We start from the raw sequence: 27,987 nt of genomic DNA, 5'->3' as shown, positions 1-27,987 counted from the left end.
ATACTAAAATTTTAGGAATCTTTTAGGTCCAATAATAATCACTTACATTTAAAATAAAACAAAATACAAAAACGACTTGTTCAAAGCCCAAAATTTCCTTCATAATAATGACTTACATTTCCTTCATAATAATGACTTACATGTAGGATTATACACCAGATATATTACACAACTGCTTTAAGAATAAACTATTCCATTTTAGGCAATTATACAAAACTTGCCCTCTCAACTAACTTCTTTTCCTATATTCTAATTTCAAACACTATCAAGAGCTAATGGAATTCACCTCAATAAACAGTCTTCAGTTGAAGCATTTAATCGAATTCACTCTGATGATACGAACAAAAAATGGCATTGAATTCCCGTTTGAACTGAGCCTTACAAGTACTGCCGAAGGCTTTCACCACTCATAACCTCCATTTCCTTGAGAATATCTTGTGCAAGAGATTTAACAGAGGGCTCCACATCTTCAAGCAACTCGCCAAGGAAGGGGATCGTCTCGGGTAGAAGTACCAAGTATTCTTCTTTCAAATTCTCCAGAAAGTACTTGACGATTCGTAGACCCAAAATTCTAGGACGAACCTTGTCACTTCTGGTTTGCATCAATACCTACAAAAAGAGTTCATAAGAGAAATGAAAATAAGTAAATTTTAAACATTCAATTAGCATATATCGTGCAGAAACCTAAATGAAAATTGAATAGAGTGCAAAACAGCGTACTTGGTAGTAGTAATAGTATTGGAATATGATTGTTTTGGAAAATGTTTAGTTTTCTTTTCAAGTACGTTTTTACCAAACATCTAGGGGAAACATCCCCAGAAGTGTTATTGCTATTCAGGATTCGGTGTTTTTGAAGTTAGTTTGGTTTATATTATTTGACAATGGATTTCATAGTTTAGTTGGAATTTATTAGCACGTCATGTTATCTTCTGGGTTGGGTAAGGTATTCTGGGGCAAAAAGATTAAAATTTTAGGATGATTGTAACATACATAATATCTAAGCAAGAGGCCCCTTATTCGAACCACCGTAATATTATTTTCTCTACATTTAATTTTGATTACAACTCGTTGTAGTTTCTACACATTTTCAAGTCCACAAGTTAGTAAAAGTCTTGAGTATTACAAGAATTAATGTAACGTCTCTACACACTAGACGAGAACTGTGTAGGTTGAAGAAAAACACCAAAAAGGGAATAAGTTCGTGCTTCTAATTGTGGTCGACGGCCACCATGTAGAAAAATATATTTAAATCTACTCCCCCATGATATAAAACGAATTTGAATGAACCAAAGAAACTGTTATGCGGAGGAACTTTGTACCAATGAAAACCATTCGATAGAAATTCTAAAAATTTCAAATCGTAAGCTACTTGTGCATAATGCTTATAACAATTTAGTTGAAAACTACATTTGTGTGTTTGACATGCTTTTTTAAAGTGTCTTTGAATGAATAAAAGTATCTTTTACAAAAATGGGAAAAGTATTTGGTAAAAATTTTAAAGAGAAGTAAAATATACTTCTTAACCGACTAAAATCACTTTTTAAAATTTTCAAAAGCAGATAAAAAGTACATATAGTGTAAAGAAGCCATTTAACTAATTTATTTTAAAAAATATTTATATGATATGTAATCCATTAAAAAAAAACACCATTTTTTGTCAGACACACCTACTACTACTTAAAGTACGATTTTACCTCATGATTTAAGTGCTTCCATAATGTGTCGCTCCCAGCAGCCACAGCCATTTGACCGATGCAAATCACCAGAACATCATCAACCTCATTTACAGATGGAACATTCGTGTTCTCATCAAGCATTTCTGGTGGCTCAGACGCCAACTGTGCAACTACGGGTTTGAGCAGAACCTGTAAAGAACACAAACGAAAATAATTAGTGAAGGTATAAACTAATAATAACCAGAGACCAAGGAGACAAACTATGCTACATTAAAATCTCCGTGTCAACCGCCTGTTAATAGGCATTTTTTATGTTTGTTACAGGTGAAAAGGTAAAGGACAAGATCCACTAACCTGGAAATTTGAGAAGTCGAGGAATTTCAAGCTTCCAGTATCATGGAGAAAGCACTTGTGCATTGATGATAAGACCAACGCTCTTAAATGCCAGCTTTGAAGCGATACCACTCCAGTTTCTTCTTTACTATCACTCACGTGCACCTTAGCCTTCTTTCTTTTTTGCACTGAACCAGTATATTTTGCATCTCCTGAATTTGTAAGGTGGCGGACGCACCCATCTACCAAGTACTTGAAGTAGGGAACGAAAAGTGACCTAAATTGAGAGGAAACAGACACCAGAATCAATAGTAATTACCGGAGTATTTTTTAATATGACACAAAATCCATCATTCCCATAAAAGACATAAATGAAATCAACTCAGAGTAAATAAAGAACAAAAATGACAGTAATTGCCTTAAAACAAGAGAATGCAAGAACCATCAAACTTCCTCAACCAAAATAAGTTAAAAGATGAAAGTCAAGATGTTAGCAATTAAGTCGGAAACGAGATTGAAATATCCAATGAAGTAAAAACTTGTTTGCCAAAAAGTAGGGTGGTAATGTCAAGGAAGCTCAAGTGAAATTTTTTGCATAAAACTTCAACAAAAAGGGTAAGAAATCCACGCATGTATTAGATAACTTTCCGCAAGAGTAACTGTAAATATTTTGTTTCAAATACTCCCCTTGAGTAGTAAATAAAAACTAAATAGCAAGAGTGTTTTTAACTAGTTAAGGAGAAAACTATCCAGTTATTATGTAAACATTATACAAAGAAGAGTTCGGGTTTTAACACACTGCAGATTTAAACCTTCAGAGTCTCAGACAAAAACCACTTTAGACAAAACCATAAATCAGCATAAAACTAAAATTTTACAGGGAATCCACCATACCGATGCTTCTCCGCAAGTTTATTTACTAGGCCATAGAAGGATATAGCCCTGTCAATACTTGTGCTTCCAGCACTTGCACCATCTTCCAAATCCGAATCTGCCCACTCAACACTTTTAATGAATAAAGGTTTAAACATGCTTTCAGTGAGTTTAAGTGTAAGCAAACTCAGAGCGCTGATAACACTATTTTCTGCAGCATCAACATTTGTGATAGAGACAGGGTGTTGGCGGCGTAAATCAAGCGCCTGCAAGCACAGGTCAAAAATCTGTGTGTGGTAAGCAGCAACAGATGGCCTATCCAATTTTCCAACAATGTTCGCAAGCAAGTCAAAGGTGATGATCACACTTGAATCTCCAGATTCAACAGCACGAGTAAAAAATTTCAACAAAGGTGGCAAAATGAGACGAACCTAGAAAAGATTCAGTTATCATCAGATAAATGAAATGAGAAAAATCATACGAGGGATACCAATCAATTTGACAAGCTTTAACACTTACAGGAATTTTTTCTGTCAGAAGTTTCCTAATCGAGTCGGCTTTCAACTTCAACTTTGAATCTGACCCCCATACTAAGTTAGGATGAAGCACCAAAAGATCTAGGATATCTCCAAGATAAGGATTTAGAAATCCACCGAGCTTCTCCACAACAGCCTCCAAAGTAACAGCAACAGAAAGCATAACAGATTCCTTCAAGTCTGATGACTGAACAGACATTTCAGAACTGCATCTTTTATTCTCAACTACACAACTATGAGACACATTTATCACCTTCCCCATTATACTAGGAAGCTCACTCAATGACCTTGGCCCCAGTACGTTAACCAGTGTGCTGCATGTTCGAAGGCAGCTAGAAGACAGAGGTAAGTTGTTTGAAGTAATATATTTCGCAATTGGTGCTAGCCAAACACTGATAACTGAATGGTAAGAAGAAAATGCATTGGCCAGAATTTCTATGGCTGAAACTGCAGCTACTTTAAGAGATGTATCAGAAGCATCAGTAGAATCATCAATTAAGTGAATAATTCTCAAAGATATACTGTCAAATAATTTAAGAAAATCATCATCCATGTGAAGCCAGGGACTTTCAGAAACTTTCTCTTTCTTTGCTCCCTTCTTTGACTTCACCCTACCATGTTCTTTAACTGTTTCACATAAAAGGCTGAGCGCCTGCAGGAGGTCAAGATAATATGTGAAAATTATGAGATGTGCAATAAAGAAATGTTATATTAACACAATAAAACAAGCAAATAGAACGGCATAACAGATTGAACAAAAGCTTAAGTCATGAAGTGCATTTGGTACAAATCTACTTATAATTAGTAATTGTCGTGATTATTATTTTTTATCTGGGTTGGATGGCTTTGTGTTTTGGGTACTATTGTGCTACATAAATTGCTCCTGTGTAACTAACACAATCAAGCTACTGCAACCAAATCCTAAAATAAAGGAAAGAATACAAAATATAACAGGATTAGTCCATGTACCTTTTTCCCAACATTTCTATTATTATGGCCAAGCAAATTAATGGTGCTCCTAAAGAAGGCTGAAGGATTCATAGCCCTAGTGATATTTCTTAAAATAGCGTTCATATGCTCCTTTATTTGCTTCCTGATACCCACAGGTATACCAATTTCCTGGCTTCTAGTATCAATAAGTTGGACTAAGAAAACAACCTCCTCCAGTAGATCTCCAAGTATACTCTGCAAAAAAATGTTTGCAAATCATACAAAGAAAAAGGAAAATAGTGTCGATTAACAAGTGAATATTTGAACCGCATAAAGTAGAATGTTTAGTGAGTTCAAGCACTAAAACTTAAAAAACGTAGCCTAGACAGAGAAGGGCAAAACATAAAACTTTTTGTTTATTTTTGCCAAGGACAACTCACCACACTGATCCCTTGAACAAAAGAAAGAATGAACTTTTTAACTGTGTCTATACATTTTGATAGAAGGTTACCCAAAATTGTGAGGAATCATTTGCCGAAAGTAGAAAACATGGGTTAATATCAGCGCTTTTACATGTCTATGGATGAAGTGGATTAAACTTGATTGGAGACAAAACACGAGGCAATGCAGAATTGAAGATGTATGATTTAGCCTAAGATTTATACGATGCCAAATTAAGACGTAGATGTTTTAAAAAAAAATTCAAAACCTAATAGACCTCAAATACAATATAAAAAGATACCAAAAACCAGTATAAGAGGATTAAAAGGGATGACCACAGCATTCGCTGGAGAGATAAACTATGTAACTTGCTTCATATCTTATGGCTACTGTCCAATTATGCAAAGAAATACATATCATGAGGGATATTTCACATTCAAACAAGTCCCTATTTATGGAACCCAAAGATGAAAACCTGAGCTTGGTGCAAGATTAAGAGTGCAAGGAGAAAGACAAACGACTGGTTCCTCAAAGATTTTCTACCTGTATGTCATCCGAGTTTTCATGTGATGCTAATCTGAAAGCAAATTCTGGACCCTGTAATTTGTCTAAACAAAACTTTGTTGCCAGAAGCAACTTCTTAAGGGATTCCGCACAAAGGTTATCATGACCTATGAGCTTAAACATTGCAGCAAGAGCATGAAGCCAAGTTGTGCATGAATACTTCTCACAAATATGCAATGCAAACCCATACTCCCTTTCTCTGTGTACAACAGACATGAAGTCATCCAGACCATGCAAATTTTCAAAGGAAGGTAGTTTCGAAACCAGTGATTGAAAAAGACACAAAAGCACCTCAGCCAAGCCATCCCACTCTCCCACAATCCTGCACAAAAGACTGGTCAAGTAGAGTGGAAGAAATTTTAAAGAAAACTAATGAGGAAAACTAATAATAAAAGAGTACCTTAATAAGTGTTGGAATATTTTTAACATTCTATCTTCAGCAATTTCAGGCAATATGCTAATGAATGTCTGAAATACAAACCGGCATCAGAAAACAGTTTAAAAGAAGCACACCTCGAATCATAAAAATAGACCTGCATGACAAGGTCAAGAATTACCTCAAGTAATTTATCCCTGTTCTCAGTTTTTGACAGCCAGCATGGAACAACAGCAGCAATTAGATCCTCAAGTACACGCTCTGAATGGATATCAACCTACAGATGGATAACAAAAATATAACATCTTACCATGAATTCACCTAGAGAGTCAACCATATGTTCTCCACATAGAGCATGCACTTCACAAAAGAACTTTTAGAAATTTAAAAAAGAAAATCTATAAAAATACACTCAAAGGTTTTTTCTTTAGAGTGAGGATATCAAGATTATGTTCATGTTACCCCACGAATCCTCAAAAGGATTTCATCCAAGGCCAATCAATCCGGGGACTTGAACCAAGACCTTTAAGCAGATTTCCAAACATACCAATGGAATGCTCTTGGAGGATTAAAGAATTATAGGAGAGTGGAACTATCTTAAGAGAAATTACAAATTATCCAACCCTCCAACCCAGAGCAAAAGCAAACTCATTTATGCACGACCATCGACCATAGTGGCTGTAGATGGTTATCCTTAAAATAATCATATTTTAGGAAATACCAAAAACAAAAACCTTTTTGATAAGAAATACCCTCGGGATTATAGATTTATTACCTGTCTGACAGCAGATTCCCCAATGAGGGTAAGAATATCCAGCATATGCTCCACAAGTTTTTCTGGGATAAATTTTGCCACAGAGGAAACTAATGAATAGACATGGTTACGGGTAACTCCATCCTTAGATAAACGAGCACAATCAACCAACAATTTTATATCAATTTCTTTTCTCCACTGAACCTGCAATAAAAAATATATACATAAAACAAATCATTAACACAAAGTGAGTAAACAAATTCGCAGATACAACTACGGACTACTAGATTTTATATGCACCTGTGGTGGGGTAGTTGTCACTACTGATGAACATATATCTTCAAGAATTATTAAGATTGTCTGCCTTATGTAGCTTATTACATTAGGGGTGCCCTGAGAAACGCCGGGCACTGCATGGTCTGACTGATCATCAAGTGCAAGTGTAGCATTAACCCAATCCTCTGAAAAAACTTTCCCAAGCAGCATAAATAGTTGCCCTATAAGGGATTGCCTACAATAGATAATCATGAATATTAATATTGTAATTGCATCCTCTTTACTTCAAGATAACAGTAAGTAGAGGTACTACAACAAAGAAGACGGTACTTTAAAAAGTTCATAAAAATACCTGTTAGCTATGTCTTTCTTCAAGAGTAAAATATCAAGAACAGAGCTTAATGAAGAGAAAGAATTTTCTTTTTTACAAATCATATCATAGGGCGAGCTGGATGTATGGTACTCAATGGACTTCTTTTTTTTCTTCCTATCTACCACACTGCCAACAAAACCTTCAGACTTCAACATGTAACCCAGCATCCGGCTGATGGTGGTGGAAGTAATCTACAATATTAAATTGATACAATGTAAGGTTCTCAATTGTGCAGTACCATGATGAAGCATCCGAAGTATGTCTAAAAAATACTGTAAGTTTAATAAATCAGAAAACAAATTATAAACAAATAAATTAGCTTCTCATATTGTTCGCCTAGATGCTCAACTTGTAAAATACAAATTTTTGAAACATGATTCCAAATACATCAAGTCTTAACTTGACTCTTTAACATTTGAAGTATGATGAGGGTGCTATGGGTTGTCCACCTAGTTGAAATGTCCAAGTTCACCTATTAATGCACACTTTTTGTAATATCTTTTTAATATATCAATGAAAAGATCGTTTCTGTTTAAAAAAACTAACTGATGCAAATTTTATATTCCAACAACTACAAATAACAAAATAAAAAAGAATCCTACTTTTAACAAGTATGATACTTTTTTACAATATAAAATACAACTCACTTCTTAAAAAGACGACTTAACTTTTCTAATCAGCAGTCTGTTAACAAATTAATCTACCATGTAATTTTAATTAAAATAAACTATGTAGAATGCCTAATGAGCATGCTGTTCTAGAAGAGGCAAATGATAATTTAAGATGCAACAATGGAGTTTCAGGACAGGTCATGGCATCAAGCTTAATGCCATCACCAAAAGACAATAAATTCATATATACAGTAACTAACACGTATGCGCATAAGGGCTTCTCGGGTGGCAGTTTGCACATTACTGTCAGCATCTCGAAATAACAAAACTAGTTTTGAAAACAGAAATTCCTGCCAAAACAAAAATATAGAAAACTGTAATTAGCAGCTGATGAAAAGTAGAATCATCCATCAGTTATTACTGTCGATCTAACAAACTTTGTACAGAAATCCTTATTCACGAACTATTTCTGGATGCACTTATATCCCAGAAAAGAAATGTGAAAACAGAAGGAATCTTGACATACCGTAATCATACAAAGAAAAACCCACCTTACTGGAGTAAGCTTGTTTGAAATATATAGAATGTTACATCACCAGAATAGTCTAAACGTTTGGACAAGACCAATCTTAAGAAAAGACAATAATCAGATTCACTCTACCCAATCAGTTCATGGACTGCGTTATTACTATTAATGCTAAACCCAGGATAATAATCTTTGGAACCCTTCCCAAAAGAAATCTCTCCCAACAAAATAAAAAATCATTACAAATGATTATATAAAATTAAAAAAATTAAAAATGTTTAAGAAAGAAAGATAATCATATCAGGAAGGCACAAAGGCCAAGAGGCAAGAACAATGTCTCGACTCTTGTCATATCTCTAGCTCATGTTGTCTTTTTATTTTGATTCTTCTGTTCTCATTTTTACCCTGAAAAAAAGTTTGATTATTATACTAAAAAGTATTCACAAGACCATAGTCTTGGTTTAAAGAAAGACTATGCATCTGATGATTTTACTATCAATCATGCAATGAACTTTTTTCATCATAAGGTATCTTGAGATGAAATGTTAGGTTAGAAAAGTTTGTGTACATTTATCCACCAACATAAAGTTTGATGTGCATGTCCCTTAATATACGGGGAAAAAAAAGGAAATATAACCTGCAAATGGTCCAAAAAAGCCTATAATTTTTTAATCAAAGGACAAATTCTCATGTGCATACCAATTGCAAATACTAGATTGAAGATTCTAACATATAAAAATATGTCAGTTGCACAAGGTAATCCGAAACATATAGATTTTTTTTTATAGAAATTCAACCCATATAGATAAAACAGTTCACAGTAATTGACTTGAAACTCAAGTTGAGAGATGAAGATAACCTGCATTTCATCCTCCATCATGCCATAAATCTGATCATTCAACTTTTGCAAGATAGCTAAAGAAGGACGTGTGATTGCATCTTCACTTGGAGAGCTACCATTTAACTGAGAAGTAAACAATCAACCAAGCAATAATATCTAAATCTTAACTCCCAGAAAAGAATTAAACAGAAACAGGAAACAAAGATAAAGAACTGAAACTTAAGTCCTAAAAGGTTTCTTACTTGCAGTGCCTTCAACAAATAATCTTCACATGTGTGCCAATCGAAAGAAGATGGTGTAGCACAACACTGGAACAGCCAGGAAATTTCTCGTTAAGTGCAATTGTCATAAGTAGCAGACATTGCCAAGATAAGCATCCAGGGTACAATCAACGCACCTCAAGCAGAAGACATAAGATAGAAACTTCGATGGATGACAAGCTATGAATGGATCTGTCAAGTGCAAGATAATATCTATTGCGTCTTTCCAAAAGAAGAGGTAACAGAGCTTCAACTTCCTTAACATGTAAAATAGCATTTCCCATTGATTTGAACAGAGAAAGAATCCTCAGCTGGAAAATGATGGCATACAAGTACTCAAATTGCGAACATTAAAATAATTGGGGGAAAACACAAGGTAAAACTACAAAATCCTACACCTCCATGAGAACCCAAATATAATGAACGACGAAAAAGGCTATGTAGGCCAAACCTTCCCATAATCAGAAAGCTGTAAAGCATAACCCAAAATGAAAGCCAGAATCATTTCTTTTGTAGCTTTATCAAACCTGAAAGGATATTTTAATAAGTCAGCTGAGTGATGATAAACAAATCAACAAGACATCATTTTAGTAATGAAAATTTCACTAGTCTTAAAAACCCGGTCAAAGAATGTGATATGCTCCAAATGAATGGCCAAAGAATTGAGGAAAAAAATCTGCAGTTATCTAGTCACAAGGATAAGAATCTGCGCAAAATCGTTCGGTCAAAAAAGCTTTTCTAAGAACCAAAAGCAGCATTGCAACTAAATCCATTACTAGGTTGTGTTGTTTCATCTTAGAATGCCCTTTCAATATCAGGTTGTAATTATTCTACCATTCAATGGTGCCAATTGGAGTGCTTTAAGACTTCGATAGGAAATTTGAGCATTACTCCCGCTTCTTTTTATTTTTTTTGTGAAATGGAAAGAACACTTCTCATTGATGAAATGAAAAGAAACTAATGCTTGAGAATTATAATGAGATATAACTACAACGTAGACAAAAATCCAAGAAGTCTAGGGGATTAGTAGATGCACTCGGATAGAATTCTAGGGAATCATTTCATATAATTCACTTTATCTTTTTTGGACAATCCGCCTAATCCTACAACATTTGCCTAATCCTACAACATTTGGAAGTCAAAGAAACTCTTAGTATATTGAATCCTAGATTGGTGGCCACCATGGATTGAATCCATGACCTCTTAACCTCTTAACCCCTTAAAAAGGTCATGCTCCCCCTTCCCTATTTACAGAGGCCTTCCACCTCCAAAGCATTTTCATTGATATTTGAAAGTTACAATAACAAATATAGAACTACCTTGGTAATATCCCAGTGGCACCTGACTAACAAAGCATACAAAAAAAATATATATATAAATCAAACACCTCTGATATAATTTTAAAAAAATCATCTTGTGCTGTGTCGTGATCATGAGCCTGCAGTCAACAGTGATTGGAAGGTTCTTGTGGTATAGTTCGTTTTGGAGGGATGCCCTCGACCCCACCCTAGTTCTTTTTTTTAGAAGGATACAAAACTTGTCAACCCCACCCTAGTTTTTTATAAGGATACAAAACTTGTCATTGAAGAAACACAAGGAGACTAATACTCTAAATACGTGAACACAAGATTTTTAAAAAATGGGATACAACGGAAAAATAGAAGAGTGAAGCAAAACAATACAAAGTACAAAAATCCAAGAGAAAAGAGAATTTCTACTTAAAGGGGCTAGGTTAAGTTAGTTAACTAAGTAGTTAGGTGTGATCCAACTCCTATCTCTCGGGTGTCAGGTCTATTTAAGGAACAGCTTGTTACATGTCATATTCGCAATTAATATCAGGGTTAGTGTTTTTTTTGTATGTTTTCATTTCTTTAATGAAAGTGCAGTTTCTTTGTGTGTCTGTGCGCCTCAAAGGAAAAGATATTATTAAAAGGAAAATTTTGCTTGAATAAAGGTGAAGTTTTAGATACGCACCTCTGTTCAATACTCTGAGGAACTAAAAAGTTTTGTGAGGATGAACCAAGCAAAGTTGCTAGAAGGGACGGGAGAAAGTTTCTATCAGACAAAATGAGTCGTTTCTGCTCAATCATGAGACCCAAAAGTTTATCTAGGAAGTGATTCCATACAGCATTTTTTCCTGTCATGCAATTGAACAAATTAAGTAAATAAAAGATCTTATTTTTTGGCAAAAGAAGCATTTTATTGATGAATGAAATTAGGGGAGAAATTTAAGTAAATAATAAATTAAAAATAAAAGTAAAATCTTGTAAATTCATCTTATATAGAGAATAACCGTTTTTCTTGCAAGAAAAGTTGGCATGATCCAGTAATGAAAACATCCCTTCAATGCAGTTCATGGCCGCAATCCTGGTGTCCTGGAGTAGATTGCAGATGGCATCAACGAAATAAAAACATATTATGAAACAAAAGTTGGGCTTGGCATAGTGTCTTATTTTTTTAGATGAGAAGCTACTTGTATTGAAACAAAAACAAAGAGAGAAAACAACTGAACTCCTATTAAAAGAATGCTTCCAAGTTGTTACAAATAGTAGAAAGGTTGTAATTACAAAAGAAAATTCCTCGACTTCTTTTTTAAAGTTAACTGTCCAGCTTATTAAATTCAATAAAAGAGAAATAAACAAATAGATAAATTCCTGTGACTATAGGCAAGAAGCAGGAAGTTGTCCATTTTTATAAATTGAAGAAAGGCAATGAAGAAGACAAGTTCATCCTAAAAGTTGTGCCATCTCCAAACCTGTTAAACCTCTAAGTGGAGGCTAGTGCAGTGAAGAAGCAGAAACGACTTACCTAGCTTAGCCTATACTCGAATCTACTCCTCAACAAAATTCAAATTGTTTTCATATCTACAATGCCAATTTCAAATATATATATTTCGATTGTGATGGTATCTTCTGCTGTCAATTTTGATTATCAGTGGCAAAGCCTTTTTTGTTTGCCCTCACGGTAGTTTCCTTTTTTTTTTTTTTTTAACTTACCTAGTAGAGCTATCAATTGTGACTACCATGGTCCTTCTGTTCTTCTCGTTTTGAGCAGAAATTTGGTGTTCAATGTTCTCTGCCATCTATGAATGAAGCTCATTCAAGCAGTTTTTTCTGAAGAACAGACTTGATGCGGTAGGGATAGGAATAATAGTTAACCTTGGTAATTCCCTAATTAAAAATTTTAGTTTCCTTTCGGTATTTCAGTTCTTAGTTTGTCTATTAATTCCCTGAGAATAGAATCTCTTTGAATTTTCATTTTATCCTCTCAGGCTACACCAATTTCTCTTATATGGAAACATTTTTTCATAATAAAGATCATAGATTGATTCTCAAAAGAGATTTTAGGCGATTCTGCGATATTTCTGATTTATTGTGATTGGAAGAGTTTTCTGTAACCATTCTTTGGCTCAGACGTGCTCTATTTGCATTCTTGTTAATATAAACTTTAGTTTTTTACAAATAATAAAGGCATCAGGCAAAAGGATTAATTACCTTATCATCACTGGCCAGTGGGACGAGTATTGAAGGAAACTCAGCAACAAGTTGAACGTGCAAACCTTCTTCTGACTGAGAACAAAGATAAGATAAACAGCGTAGACTCTCAACTTGAACTGAAGCAGGAACACCTGGAAGTTTAAGTGGTGAGATCATCATCAAATGCAGATGGAAATTTGCATGGACCAACGAATTCACAACCATTATAACTATTTGAAGCCAAAAAAGTAAATGATAATATATTAACTTGACAACTTTTTCATAATGTCAATGAGAAGTCCGTTTCTAGTTATAAAATAAATATATCAACTTGCACCCACAAAATCAAAACAGTACCCCTCAAATGTAGAATGACTTGCAACAACCCAAAAAGGGCAGGTCGTTAGCACATGGGGCGCTTTATTGACAGTGTGCGCTGACCCTTTTTGTATAAAATAAAAACTCTATTAACTTGAAATCGTATACCCCGTCAGAAAGAAACACAGGTTCTCCAAGGATAATAGCAGGGATGATGTAGTAGGAATTCAGGTATTATGAACCAATCCTTAATCTATTAGGATTATGATTAGTTTCTTTTATTAATTAGAATTAGGATTAGTTTCTTTAGGATTAGGATTAGTTTGCTTTCCAATTATAAATAGAGTACTTGTCTTCATGATTTCACAACTTTTTTGGGAAAGGTATTGTAATAAAAAGATGGTCTCAAGCTCACTATTGGTTAATTCCCTCCAATTCACATTTAGCTATCTGGTATCTTCTTAAATCACCCAATACCAATTGACTAAACTAAAGTAGATAAATGAAGGAAAATTTCATATTATGTCATCTAACACTATCCCACACTGGTTGACTTGAAATATGTAGATAACTCAACAAGTAGAAATCAATACTAATTGGGAAGGAAATAACACAATAGAGGTTTGAATAGAGGACTTTCTCTAGAGTCTAGACCACCTACTCTATACCATCCTAGATCCTTGATTGACCCAAAAGTTTAAGTTGATAGGTGAAGGCAAATTTAATATCATATCATCTAACATATATCTTGTAATGATTACTCATATTACGGTCGATTTTTTTTCCTTTTCTAACTCCATTGTGGAGTTTATAATTTTGAGCATTAGTCTCTTTTCATTTTTTGAAGTGAAAAGTTTCATTTTCTGTTCTTTATGGAAAAAAATGAACATGCTGACCTGTGTAGAAATTCCATATTTGTTTTCAGAGGCATGGAATGCAAACAAAAGTTTTCAAAGACAATCATTCAATACAAGAACAAAAGTTCAAACAAAATAAATAAGAGCACCTTCATCAGTAAAAAACTTAGACAGGATATGAACAGGAGATATCTTGAAGCTTCGAACAAGGTAATGGAGATGTTCCTTGAAGACATGCTTAAATCGAGAGTTTGCAAAGAACACAAACAAATCACGGAACATGGAAATCCATTTTTCCTTCTTATCCTGCAGCAAGAAATAGTCTCAATATCAACTGTAAATGCTCATCTAAATCAAATTATGGAAGCAACCAAGTAACTGACGACCCACTAACCATCATTATATCTGCATTCACTGAAAAAGTAAATGCTTCTAACAATCTCCAAAATATGCAAATTAGAGCAACGGCATTCAATTCATTGTGATCCTCTTTGACTAACTGATCCAGGAACCTTTTGCAGTCCCAACCTAACATTTCTGTTTTGAACTGCCAACGACATAGGAGAACATAAAGTAAAACAAACAATGGAACAACTTTTTGTATTACAAAGTAAGGTCAGTTCTAAGTCAATCAAATAGAAGAAAACTGCAGTACCTTGTCAATAGAAGCACCATAAGTAGACTCATATACATCCCATTCAATCTTCAAAACTGGGCAAAGAACTTCAAAGAAGCCAATAAATTGGGAGGTACCTACAGTGGGAAATTTCTTTAAAAAAATCAAAATAAAAATAAAAGAACATACACCGATCCAACATCATAGAGTCCAAACTGAAGAAATAAAAACAGGAACGCTAAAAAGGCAAACATAAGTAAAACCTGTAGCTGTACTAAAAGAAAAGAAAAGGAAATATTGAACTTAAAAAAAGGAGAATAAAGAAAGAGATCCCACTATCTTTTTGCATGACAGTTGATTGCAGCACAATGAGGAGGAAGAGTACTCTGGAAGAATCATAAGCTTTGCAACTCTCAATCAGCCAAGGTGCACACTCCTCTGGATGTAACAAGAATGACTTTGCCAAATTATTGACAACTTCCATATTGATTGAGCTAATGTTGCCACGCTGCAAATCCTATGATTGCAAAAAATAATCCTATGATTAAAAAAAATAACAAATACATGTACGTAAAGAAAACCAAATGTGTGATTAACTTGAGATCGGTACAAAGGATTAATGATTAGAACAAGGATGGAAATGTTGGTATCAACATAGATGGAAAGAATGGCTAAAAGAGGAGGAGAAAAAACATTGAATGTAAAAGTACAAAAATAAAGATTAGACTGGAATTATCATTTTATTATTTTCAAACCAGATTTTCATTTGGGTAATTATAATGGATACTAATTTTGAGGAATAATAATTAAATATATAGCAACATTTAAAAAATTGTAAATATAGTAAAGTCTATCAATAATAGACTTCTATCGCTGATAGACTTCTATTGCTGATAGACACTTATGGTCTTTCAGTGATAAACTCCTATCATTGGATAGATTTTGGCAAATTTTACTATATTTGCAATTTTTTAAAGATATTGTTTATACTTAATTATTTTGAATCTAATTGTTATATTTGCAACTATCCCTTTTCATTGAGAAAAAATGAAAGAATACAAGAAGGCTTCAAAAGAGTAATAGGACCATTCAAAGAAAAATAATAATAGTAAATCAGATCAAAAGGAGTCAAACTAAAGAAAAGCGCCCAATCAAGAATGATGATATCTACTCTTCACTTTATTATTTCTATCATCCCAAAGACTATATGACAATGCACAAATGGCTCGTTTGATAGAAAACTAGCCTTTTTTGCCAAAGGGTGGATGAAGCAACAATCCTCAAACATGGAAGACAAACTTTACGTTAACCCACTTGATGCAAGAATACACGAGCATAAAAAACCATCCCAGAAACAAGAGCCCAATTACAAGAAGAGCCTCTAGCTAATAATACAAAATACAACCTGCGCGCCTTCAAGCCAATTAGCCGTTAATGATACCATAAATCTGGTCTTTTTCTAAGCTTAACATGCCAGAAATTTTAAAATCATTATAAGTCAACCTCAGAAAAATACCTTAGTTTCTTGTTCAAAATAGAAGATGAAAAAGAAAAATAAATAAACCATGCTGAAAAGACCATGTTTTTTTTCCTTTTATGAAAATAGAGCTAAAAGAAAATACAAACGTACAAAAATGAAAAGGCCATAGTTTCCCAAGCCAGGACATTTCATGAAATATAAACTCAATATTATGCAACTATGGAATAAATCTCCAAAATCTAATTCCTACCATGCAGGAATAAGATTTCAACAATCAACACTTGGTTCAGAAGAACAACCCAGAATATTCTCTGCTGAATATCTAAACAATCAAAACCAAACTCAATGTAGCACTACTAACCACGTCTGTGTTGACACCAGCAAGATTCTGGTAAAAAGGCCATTTGATTTCCTTGGCCAATTCCAAAGCCTTCAAATTCAGTCTCTGGGTCTGGTAAATACAGAAAACACAAAAGTTAAAGAACGGAAATAGTTTACTTAACTAGTTACCTAAATCAGTACCACCATATGCTAAAAGTAGTTTCAAAAGCACGATATTGGCAGAAACGCCACAAACCTTGGGCATAACCAGAAGTAAAGGAAATGTAAGAGAAAAGAGCATCTGCAGATAGTCGTCACGATCGTAGAAATATTCTTTCAAACTCTTCAAGCACACAAAAGCTATGTCAGCAGCACGATTACTAATAGCTGGCGAACCTGCAAGGCCAAACGATGATTCCAAATGATAAGAAAATCGACTTAATTTGAATTAAAATGCATAATCAGGTCACAAGGTCTATAAAACTTATCCATCGTTGCTGAAAGAGATCCTACTGACTTTTAAAATAAATTACTACAAAATCCCAAGTTACTCAACACTTCTTCTGAATTACCATACCTTAAGCATGCATCCATCTGTAGATTACAAAGTGAGGGAGAACTAGAAAAGAAATGTCACGTTTCAACCCCATACAAAACCTATTAGCTATAGCATAAAATTGAAAGCTGAATGCATCATCAGAACCTTGAGAAACAAAGCATAGAATCTGAAATGTTGTCGAGTTCAACCCCATGATCCTTTGTGTTTCTATTTATTCTTCCCTCGATGTTTTCAAGAAGAAGGTACAACATAAAACAAAGCTAAATTACAAAATTTGATCCCTGAACTATTGAAGTTATGTTCAATTAATTCGTGTTAAAAATGACCAGAACTCTAATAAGTTCCTAAACTTCAGAAAATGTTTGCTTGGTCACTAAATTATTGATTTAATGTATATTAGGAATTGTCTAATAGGTCTTTAAAACTTTATCTCATAAGTAAGGAACCTATTATGTTTTGAGATGCCTTATACACCATGGCATTAGACGGCATCTGAATCTGTGATAAATTGGTTATCTTCTGTTTGGGGGTCCAAAAACTGTCGATGGTGCAAGATTTACAATCCTATAAGATGATATCAAAAAATCAGCCAAGACTGATGTCTTTAATTATTGGTGATTTGTGGAGCCTTCCTTATTAGTTTCAACCTTGGTTTGCAAGCTCTCTATTTTGGTTCTTAGACAGAGTGGATATTGGAACAGTCTAGTGTCCTTTAAATAATTTCATGGTTGACCTCTATCTGATTGCAATTATCTCTAATTTCTTGTTTTTAGTTTGTTCTTTATTTTCACTCCCTATAGATGTTTGTGTCCCTTGAACATTTATTCCTTTTCATTATATCAATGGGAAGTTTTTTGTTAAAGAAAAAACATATATATACATATAAAATCCATGATCGATAAAACACAAAATTGAAAGTTAAAAGATGAACATGTTTTAAAATCATAAACCTATTAGATGACGAATTAGGTGCAATATATAGGAGCTATTTGACAATTTTTAAGGTTCTTGAATATGTTATACACAACTCTAAAAGATTAGAAACCAAACTTGTAAATTGATCTGAAATCCACAAACAGAATTAATCATAGACTGAAGAAAGTAAAAATGTGAAATTCTCCAGCTTGAAATGATGCTAGAGAAATGGTAGATACTTCTCAAAGTAACAATCATACCAGATTTCAAAATGTCAATGCATCTAAAAAGCACATCTTTCAGCGCTTTGAGAAGATCAGAAGAACTCAATATGTCAGAGATTCCATCAAGACTGATAGCTTTCTGAACAACAGTAAGATCATCATCCCCAAGTAGTTTCAATATGGCATCTTGAACGGTCACTAAACTCTGATCATAGAATAAGAACATAAAAGAGAAATCAGCACTTTTAATAAAAGATAATATTGAAGTGAAAAAATGAAAGATATGAAAGCTCCTAGATCAGCTACAGAAACTTTCTGCTGCTAGCAAATCTTAATTTAGAAGTGAAAATGAACCAAGTAATAGACATTGACACTAACAGATCAAGTTACCAACCTACTAGCTAAGCCTAACTAGTAATTACATTCATTTGGAATCATTGAAGTAAGAATACGAACAATGATGAGCCAACAGCACATCCTTCTACCCAACATGTAAAATATGGATGATGGATCACTACAATAATTACCTTAAGAATCTTTTATCCTACAAATTATAATTGCGGATAAACTTGACTAACAGCCCTTTAAACTGTCCAGACCTCATCCTTCCGCTATAAGAGTTGATAATTTACTAGGACTCAGATGGCCTCTCGAACAAAAACAGGAGCTTACCTAGTTCTTCTCTTTCCTATAGAATAAATTATAGACCAAAGACACTACGAACAAATGCCTTGTGGAACGGCATTATCTGGACAAAATTTACTCTCCCCTTTAAAGAACCACTAATTGTTAGGTAAATTACAGAATCAGTCTAAACACATGCACTCACACAAGTCAATTTTGGCTCCTTGCTTGATGATATTTTTTGCAGGGAAACAGACTTTTTTGGTAAGAAACCAGGTTTATTATTTTTTTTTAATAAGAAACAATTTCATTGATAAAGGAGAAGAATACAAGCATCTGAAGGTTAATTACATCAGAGATTTCCAATTCAAAATCAAGAAAAATAGGCTACCGTGAGAGAGAGAGAGAGAGAGAGGAAAAGAAAAAGATCTTAAGCAGAGCAAGTCCATAAAATAATCAAATGCAACCAAACTTTAATTAACAAAATAAAGGAACACGCGAGAGAGAAGACAAAAGTTGTTCGGCTCACAAAAGGAGTCCCAGACCTACCTGCAAAAACGGACTCTAATCTAAAAGTCTAAGTAACAGACACCCATAAAGATGCATTAAACCTAGCAACCTCCCAGATCTCCTCCATGATCTCTAACCCCTCAGTTTGGCCTCATCTAATTTCAAGGGAAAAAGGGCATTAAGAATAGAATTAAACTCGAGAAAACTTTTTTATATTCTTTGTGTGAAATGAGAAAATATACAGAAAGAATAAAAACAGACAAGCCCACGGAAAGAAGTCCAACACATTACAAATAGGGCAATGGTTAGATGCAACCTCGGTCGCACCTAATCCCATGCACCCCATTATTCCTATACAGTAAAAAAATCAAATTATGAAAAAATGTCACATGGCAGATTTTTATTAGTGTGCAGTCTAGGTTGCACCAAGGTTTTTTTTTTCCTTACAAATAACCCAATAAACAGATGTCCAAAACAAAACAACTAAAACTGATGAACTACTAAAGATCATATGTCTACCCTGAAGCCAACCACACCATAAAACAGCCAAAAATAAATAAATAATAAAATGAAATAAAAAGACCTCAACAAACTCTTCCTTTATTTTGAGAAGGATGGCTTTAGAAGGCCATCTCCATCATAGAACAATCACTTCTATGGCAGGTAAAACATATTCAAAAATCTTAAAAAATCAACTCTAGAGGAAGAAACAAATTGGCAATCCCACGCAAGATGGCCAAAGTCCTCCTATTGCCTGCATTGCAACATTATGGGCAAAAGACGTGCAACAGAAGATAAAAATATCTCTAGAGACGATCATGATCTTGAGCTTTTCTTCTTCCATGCAAAACTTGCAAAGAACTTCACTTTCGTTTTCTTTGTCCATTTTACATTCTTTTTAATAAGAAACAAAAGAATGCAAGTAGCCCAAGCCAAAAGAGTAACAAGAGTCGCAAAGAACTTCACTTTCAATTTGTTGAATCTCAAAATTTTCTAATTTTGATCAGAAACAATCATAGCGATCTGTTTTAGTCGGAAAGCTCACAAATTACAAACAAACAAAAGAAAAACGTTACCTCTAAATGATCTGTTTTAGCCTTCAAATTTCCAGCCTGGCTTAAACTCGCAAGAGTAGCACGACGAACCTCAGCCTATGATACAAAGACAGCACCAAAACACATAATATCTGTTACATAAGATGGTACTTGGTAGAGTATTCGTGCAGTTTTTTTACAGATATTGCATGCGATACCTTGACACTGCAAGCAACAATGAAGCACGAGCACATAAAGCTGTAAAAACGGAGTGCCATAATATTATACCTTGGGATGGTGCAAAGCAAACAAAAGTTTTGAATCTGAAATAGGCAATGGCATATCACAACCCCCATCTAAAGTATTGCACACAATCTCATATAGGGAGCCCCCTATCTTACGTTGTAATTTGGCGTCCTGTTAAGCAGATCAAAACAATAAGACATATTAAACAAACAAAGAGATGTATAGTCACAAAAAGGAAAATAAGTGATCTAGAAGATACCTCAAAGAACTTTTGAACAGCACAACGAAGCTCTGAAGGATAAACTTTATTGACAACTATTAAAAGCTTCTTTGCCCAAGTACCTAAAAGGATATACAAATCTTAGTGGCAGCACAAGTTGAAAAAAGTTACAAAATATAGATTAAATATTAAAAACCAAACAGGGGTTGCAATAGACAACAGGCAAGATTCTACTTAACCTAGCTAGCAAAAAGAGTTGGCATACTACTGAAACTTAACCATTCACTCCATTATTTCTTTATTAGCTAACAGAGGATGATAGTGCAGAAATTTATTATGACAACAAACAAATCATTACTTGATTGACGGAAGAAAACTTCATAACTAGCAAAAGCTGAATAGCAGGTCTTGTCATAAAAATATCTTAACTCAACATAACAATTAGGCAAATTCCTTTTAAATGAAAACTGGCCTTCACAATGAAGAATAAAACATTTCAAAGAAAAACAAAACCATTGAAAGAAGCTACCAGCAAATTACAAGATTGAACAAATTCAAACTATTGAAACTCTTCAAAAGATTAAAAATAAAATGGCAAGAAGAATGAAGTAGTTTTTCTTGTTTTTCTTTCTTTTTGCTATTTCATTTTTAATATTCCCAGGAGTTTGATCTTGTAATTTCTTGGTGGCTTCTTTTTTGCTAGGGTAAACCTTTGCTTGCTTTTTCTTCTATGTAATGTTTCATTCTTCGTAATGAAAGTTGATTTTTTTTTCTTTTTCTTCTCTAGATTCTGTAACCAACCATAACCCAAATTTTGCTGATTGTTCACTATCCCAAAAAGATACATGATTTAAGAAACAATGAAGAGTAAAATAAGCAGCAAAAATCAAGAACTTGCATACTAGAAATTAAAAAAAGGAAAAACTAGTAAAATGAGCACCGATTAATTAGTTTGAGCATATACCTTGATTAGAAGAGCTGGGATTGTTACTCTTCTCTGAACATTTAGAGCAGTTCGCTAAAACTTTGGTCACCATATTATGCATTAAATGCCTTATTGGAACAGTCTCAATTAGTGAGATCAAACCATGTTGACACAGCTCACTAGAGAAACTGCAGGCAACAAATAATTAGATGTTAAATCATCCATAACATGCAGATGCTAACAAATGAAAAGTCTCAGTCCCACCTATATTCAACTAATGAATCCAAAAAGATGGCGAGGAATTTATCAATGTTGAACTCTTTGGATAGTTCCAAAAGGATACCAGCCAAATCCCTTCACAATAAAATAAAGAGAAAGAAATCAATGTAAAATACAGAAATTGACGTGACAAACAAAATTCAAAGATCAGATATGAATCAAAACTGGAAGCAACAGAAAGTGAAACTCAGTAAGCAGTATATATTACCTAATCTCCATCAAGATATCCAATACCTTTCTTGGAAATATGTCAACTGATTGAAACTGAAAATTTTAATTAACGGGTAAAATTAGAACAAACAGAAGTCAAAATATATGCACTTTACAACTTAGTCATGTGTGGTTAAGTCTAGTCAATACAAGTGGTTCGAGTTAGTTTTTGTTGGTTCATTGGGATTGCTCAGCCATTCTTTAGAGAGAGAGAAAATATGCATCAGTTCTCATTAGAATTCACACGATATGGCAGTTTGGCATCAACTTCAAGCAAAAATGAGTTTAATCAATGTGCATAAACCTTCATGGATTATAAAATCAAGAGAGCTAGCACTAGGGAGGTCACAGAAAAAAAAAGGCTTCTCTTCAAAAACTGTAAAAAAGTAAGAAAAAGTATATGTATTTAGACAAAATAATTACTAAAACAACGATATACATTAAACCACTTTTCTAATGTATTCTATTGTTTATCACATCTGATATTTGGGCCTTGCCTGATATGATAAGGAAAAACCTTAAAGCTGTCCCTTCCATATAGAATACGGCATAGAATGAGCAATGCAAATCATGAGACAATTTCAATCGGTTTTTCACCAGAATAATACCTGAACAAGGGTGATTAAAGCCATAAGAGAAAGTCGAACTGATTGCATATCATTTGACTCCCTGGAATCCTCTTTGGCAATCTCAGAAACAGATCGTATCAAACTCTTAACAAGCTTAGGTATCAATATGACTTTGTTGGCTAGCAAACCAACAATCATCAAAGCACCAGCCTGTATTTGAAGAAATGGGAAAATATGGTTATACAAATACAACCAAATTAATAAAGAGGCCGTCTCCTTTTCAAGAAAAACAAATACAACAAACTTAACGATGAAACATGGAAGAGCGTGACAAAACAGCAATCAAACAACCAGGAATGCAGATAAAAATCAAATAAAATGCCAACAAAAACTTGAAATGATAAATAAAGGGTTTGAATGTAGTCCATGGGATCAAAAGTAACTAAGTTCCTAAATCAGTTTAAATTTAAAGAAAAAAATACATAGTGTGAATGCTACAACTCTAACTTAAATAGTTAAACAATGTTGCAGGTTTGAGGCACATAAAGATTTTGTTTTCTAATAAGAAACAGATTTCATTGACATATGAAATTTACGAACAAAGAAGGGCTCATGCCCAAACCAAAGGAGTTACAAGAGATTTCTCCAATTGAGATACTACTCTCTTTTGTGTATAATTATCAAAAGGTTTGTGTTGGCATCATATACAGTGTTTTTTAAAGATCAAAGTGTGATCAGCAATAGTCTTGTGGGGCTTAAGCGCAAGGCGCACAAGAAACCACGGGCTTTTTTTTTTTTTTTTGTGAGGTGCAGTACATATAAAAGTTCTACATAAAAAATAGAAAGTTTGTTGGAATGGGAATGAAAAAGAAAAAAAACCCCTATGCATAAAGAATTTTGTATTTAGGCTTAGTAAATTTCAATTTTTAGTTAATAATTAGTTCAAAAAGAAAGAAAAACCTCTAATTACTATCATTTAAAAAAAATGAAAAATCTTCAAGGCCATGGTTTTGGGCCTTATGACTTCATAGAAAACGCGCTCCTTATTTTGTGTACCTCACATTTGTGCCAAACTTGTGCCTAGAGCTTAAGAGGGATTTTTAAAACATCGATTACGTACTACCCACACTTCTATTGAAACTAAAACTGTATGAACCTCTTTATCCTCCATTGGTAATCCTACTTACATAACTATTTATATGGTATCAATATTTTTTTATTTAAAGATTGCATCATAATAATTTGACGTTGATACTTTTTTAAAACAACATCTAATTAAAGTAACAGAACAACCATTTGGCATGTATATTGTCTAGACTTTAATTACTTTTTATCTTTTATGTTTTTTATTGCTCTCTAGGCTTCTTTATTACGCTCATTGTATAACTCTCTTGTACTTTGAGTTTTTTTTATTAATAAAGTAGTTTGTCTCCTTTAAAGAAAAAAAAGTTACAGAGGCTACACCTTGAGGCTTGCCTTCAGGCAAGGCTCTAACTTTTAGCATCGAAACTCATGCCTTCCATCGAACTACAAGAGGCTTACATCCTTTGGAAAAGGCACCAAGGCTTAATGTCTTTAGGACTCATGTAATGATCAGAGGAATGATATTACTACTTTTGAGTGACAATTGATAGGGGATTTTCTTTTCTTTTTTTTTTCTATCTTTTATTTTCTTATATTACTATTGTGTTTACCGACAGTTAGTCACACACATTTAGGATTTGTTAAACGTTTTTAGTTACATTTGAAGCTTACCGCCTCAAAGCTTACCTTGCATCTTCAGTAAGAATACCTCAAAGTCGCCTTTCGATTTTTAAAACATTGTTCATAACCCCCAATTTGTGGTCACTCCTTCAAACTTGAGTGGAAAGCGGGTCACTAATTCACATTTCTAGGTATTCTCTATAAGGATACTTGAAAACCCAATAGCGAGACCAACATCAGTTCTCTTTAAGAGAAGATCAAATATTGGGAAGAGACATGGCTCCTAGCAAGGTTTTAGGCTTCTACTGGGTTAACCTTACCAATTAATTTTGTAATTATGAATATTTTGTAACTAATTATTAGAGATCCTATTTTTTGTGGGAAATCAGGGTATTGGGGAGTAATTGTTAATACATTAAGACCACATTTACCAAACCGTGATGAAAAGTGGTACAATCATAATAAAATTCCAATGATAGATCAATCATAAGGAGTATGAATGAAAATTTAATTAGATTGCTTTTGATCTCGTTTCTTTATAATTATGAATCTGTCACATTTACTATTATTGTTATCTTTACAGCTAAACATGATTTGTTAGCATTTGTCATATTTATGGTTACTATTACCGTTACTATTACTATTACTACTAAACATGATTTTTTAGCATTTGTCATCTCTAGCGGTAACTATAATGATAACGATAACAGTAACGATCAATAGGATGATTCATAATTCTAATATTGTACTAATAACAATATATGGATCGGTAACAATAATTGTCACATAAACTTTAAACATCGTCAAATTGAGCACCCTCAATTCCTCAATTAGATTATGTTCTTTGGTTACAGAATTCGAAGTGGACCCCCATTTCATTACGTTTTACAGAATACAAGTAAAGAATTAGAGCTCACTTTTCAAATTACCATTGATTTATTATGTTTACGAGTGGGTAAAAGTGGCCTAAGTGTGGTTCTTAGAGGCTGGTTCTCCACTTTTCACACATGTACATTAGAGAAATTAAAAAGTAAATAAATAACTTACAGAAAACAGTATGATTTCCTAACTCACCTTCTGATCTGAAATTCCCTTGGTGTCAGGCTGAAGTCCAGTATTAACAAACAAAAGAACAATGTTCAACACATTTGGCTCAACGCTTGTAAGAGTACCCAAAACTTCTATAACAACTGCAGTGCAGAAATTCACAACTGGCCTCGATACAGGGATGTTCTTTGATGGAATTGCCTAAGAAAGAAATAGCATAGTTATGTATGACTGACATTGCAACTTGAAGTTAAAAAAGAGAAAACAAGAAGAAAAAAAACCATATAGAATAAATGCTAAGAATATTAGATGGATTTGGTGAAAAAATAATAATAATAATAACTCACATAATTGCATATAACTTCCAAAACACCAAGATCACGGACACATTGCTGCACTATAACCTTCCGTGGTGGTGGGGCACCCGACAATTTCACACCTTCCAGAAATTTCCATTTACTATTCCTACAACACACATGGATAGGATAAACATCATATCAAAAACTTAATGAAGTTCACGGTAGCTGAGCTGAAACAGACTACAAGAGAAATTCAAACCCCAAAACAAGCAGTTGCACAATTCGAACAAATGCATGGGTGTCATGGAATGGCAAGGCACAAAGAACCAAGTCTTCAACATTATGCACGTGAATCCTGAAAAAAATATTTCCTCATAAAGAGTAAGAAGATATTGACTGATAGGAAAAGGGAAGCTGCAAAATGGTCTACTGGGCCTGTCCCTTGGGAGATTAATTGAAAAGGTGCTTACTTGTATCTGCGAATCAAGTACTCTAAAGTCTTAAGAGATGAAGGTTGCAGAAAGTGCCCTGAAATCAGCCTCAGGTACGAACTAATTGTCGCATTAATCCGTTTATTCTCCTCATCACTCATCAACTCCCTATCCTGCTCCCTACTCTTATAGCTAAATAAATGATTCTTATAATTTCCGAAACGTTCATCCAAGCTTATAAGAACCTCCAGCCCTGAAGGTCAATCAATAAAACAAATTAACTGAGAATATTGACATCAGACACTGCCAAATCAACAAAAAGAAATATAATTGAGAATATCAACACCCTCCACTCCAAAATAAAATCCTAGCAGTTACAAAAGCAAATCATCCGAAAAGCTCAAGCCTTGGAAAAATTCAGCCAAGTAAAATGGATAATAATCGTTACAGTCGGCAATCAGATAACTCCCAACTCAGATTAAAATAACAAGAGACAATGAGAGATATCTAAGCAGACAAATTCACATTCATCTGATTATAACATCGGGCAACTTGTTATGGAAGCATGTTTCAGACTGACCTTGTAAGGCAATGCTGAATATAGTATCGACATCAATGTCGGCAGCTTCTTTGGGGTCAAAAAGAATCGAAGGTCGAGTAAAAGGTCTCTTAAGCGGCTCCGAGTCGGCCTGAACAAAGGATTTGATAGCTTGCAACTGAGAGGCGATGGATGAAGCCATTGGTGAATGAAATGAGAGATCACCCTGAGAAACTCCGAAGTCTGGGAGCGTTTCAAAACCCCGTCGTGAAGGGAGCTTTGGCTGCCGGTGCGGCGGTGGTTGAGTTTTGGCGGTTTTAAACCTTAAACCAATATAGTGGAAGTTGTAGGGTTTATGAAATTCCCTCGCCGAGAATTACCATTCTATTTTATTGTGATACGTCACCCTCAGCCGAAGTCCTCTTTCTCCTTTTAGAGCTCTCCATTTTTTTTACCATGGTTTGGTTTCAATATTACTTAAAAAAAAGAAAACCAAGTACTCTTCTTTTCAAAATATATATACATATTAGTAGAGAGTATATATCATAACATCGTAATTAAGCAAATTTCATCTTGAGCGTTCCGTTCTCAAATTGAGTTGGATTCAATTGAACGAGTAAATAAATTATCCATTTATAATAATTACCAACTAAACTTTGAGTGTCATATACTATAAAAGATAGTTATAGTAAGAGTAACTTTTAGGAATAATAGATATACGTGTCTTTTAATCTACTAATTTTGCTAATTCTATCACTTTCTTTTCATGTCTTAGGTTCAAACTTACATGATTCTTATTTTGTTGGAATGTTCTTTTATTTAAAAATAGTTATGTATGAATGTCAACTATCATTTTTTAGAAAATTTGATAAAATATTTAATAAATTTTGTATTTTAATGATTTTGTTTGTAGGAAGTAAATAGTTTGTCAATTTTTCTATTTTTAAGAAACCCAATTTTGTTGCTATCTAAGAGGTATTTTTACTGTACTAAACAAACTATAAACATTCGGAAGATAACAGATTTTCAATTCTCATTGTTTGTGTAGGCTATAGTATTCTAGACGAAGAAAGTTTATTGACATAAAAATAAAAATAAACAATAATTATAATTAGCATTTTTTATATTTATTTTTATTTTTTGCTCAATTCACTAATGGAATCATTTAACAAGTATATCATTCTTCAATATTACTTCAGCATTTAAAGAAATGTG

At 33.8% G+C, this 27,987-nt stretch overlaps 1 protein-coding gene across 1 annotated transcript; it reads right to left on the bottom strand.

Annotated features, from left to right (window-relative positions):
- Positions 1–20: 20 nt before the first annotated feature.
- LOC103494871 (uncharacterized protein At3g06530) lies at positions 21–27,148 on the bottom strand. Its single transcript, XM_051087286.1, has 39 exons — positions 26,815–27,148; positions 26,274–26,487; positions 26,063–26,158; positions 25,852–25,969; positions 25,532–25,705; positions 22,793–22,963; positions 22,183–22,238; positions 21,960–22,049; positions 21,735–21,883; positions 20,810–20,892; positions 20,593–20,721; positions 20,347–20,421; positions 18,173–18,341; positions 16,695–16,834; positions 16,479–16,568; positions 14,974–15,154; positions 14,677–14,774; positions 14,416–14,568; positions 14,171–14,327; positions 12,865–12,998; positions 11,664–11,745; positions 11,345–11,507; positions 9,822–9,897; positions 9,508–9,681; positions 9,353–9,418; positions 9,129–9,233; positions 8,004–8,093; positions 7,112–7,323; positions 6,784–6,994; positions 6,505–6,687; positions 5,911–6,006; positions 5,754–5,821; positions 5,333–5,675; positions 4,388–4,603; positions 3,402–4,070; positions 2,904–3,313; positions 2,031–2,286; positions 1,695–1,865; positions 21–609 (listed from the first exon to the last, which is right to left on the bottom strand). Exons 1-39 carry the CDS (start codon positions 26,972–26,974, stop codon positions 379–381), a joined length of 6,459 nt encoding a protein of 2,152 aa, XP_050943243.1. The 5' UTR covers positions 26,975–27,148; the 3' UTR covers positions 21–378.
- Positions 27,149–27,987: the final 839 nt, after the last annotated feature.

Source organism: Cucumis melo, chromosome 7, assembly GCF_025177605.1.
Source record: "Cucumis melo cultivar AY chromosome 7, USDA_Cmelo_AY_1.0, whole genome shotgun sequence".
In the NCBI taxonomy this organism is placed as follows: domain Eukaryota; kingdom Viridiplantae; phylum Streptophyta; class Magnoliopsida; order Cucurbitales; family Cucurbitaceae; genus Cucumis; species Cucumis melo.
This window is presented reverse-complemented; position numbering and strand designations above follow the sequence as displayed.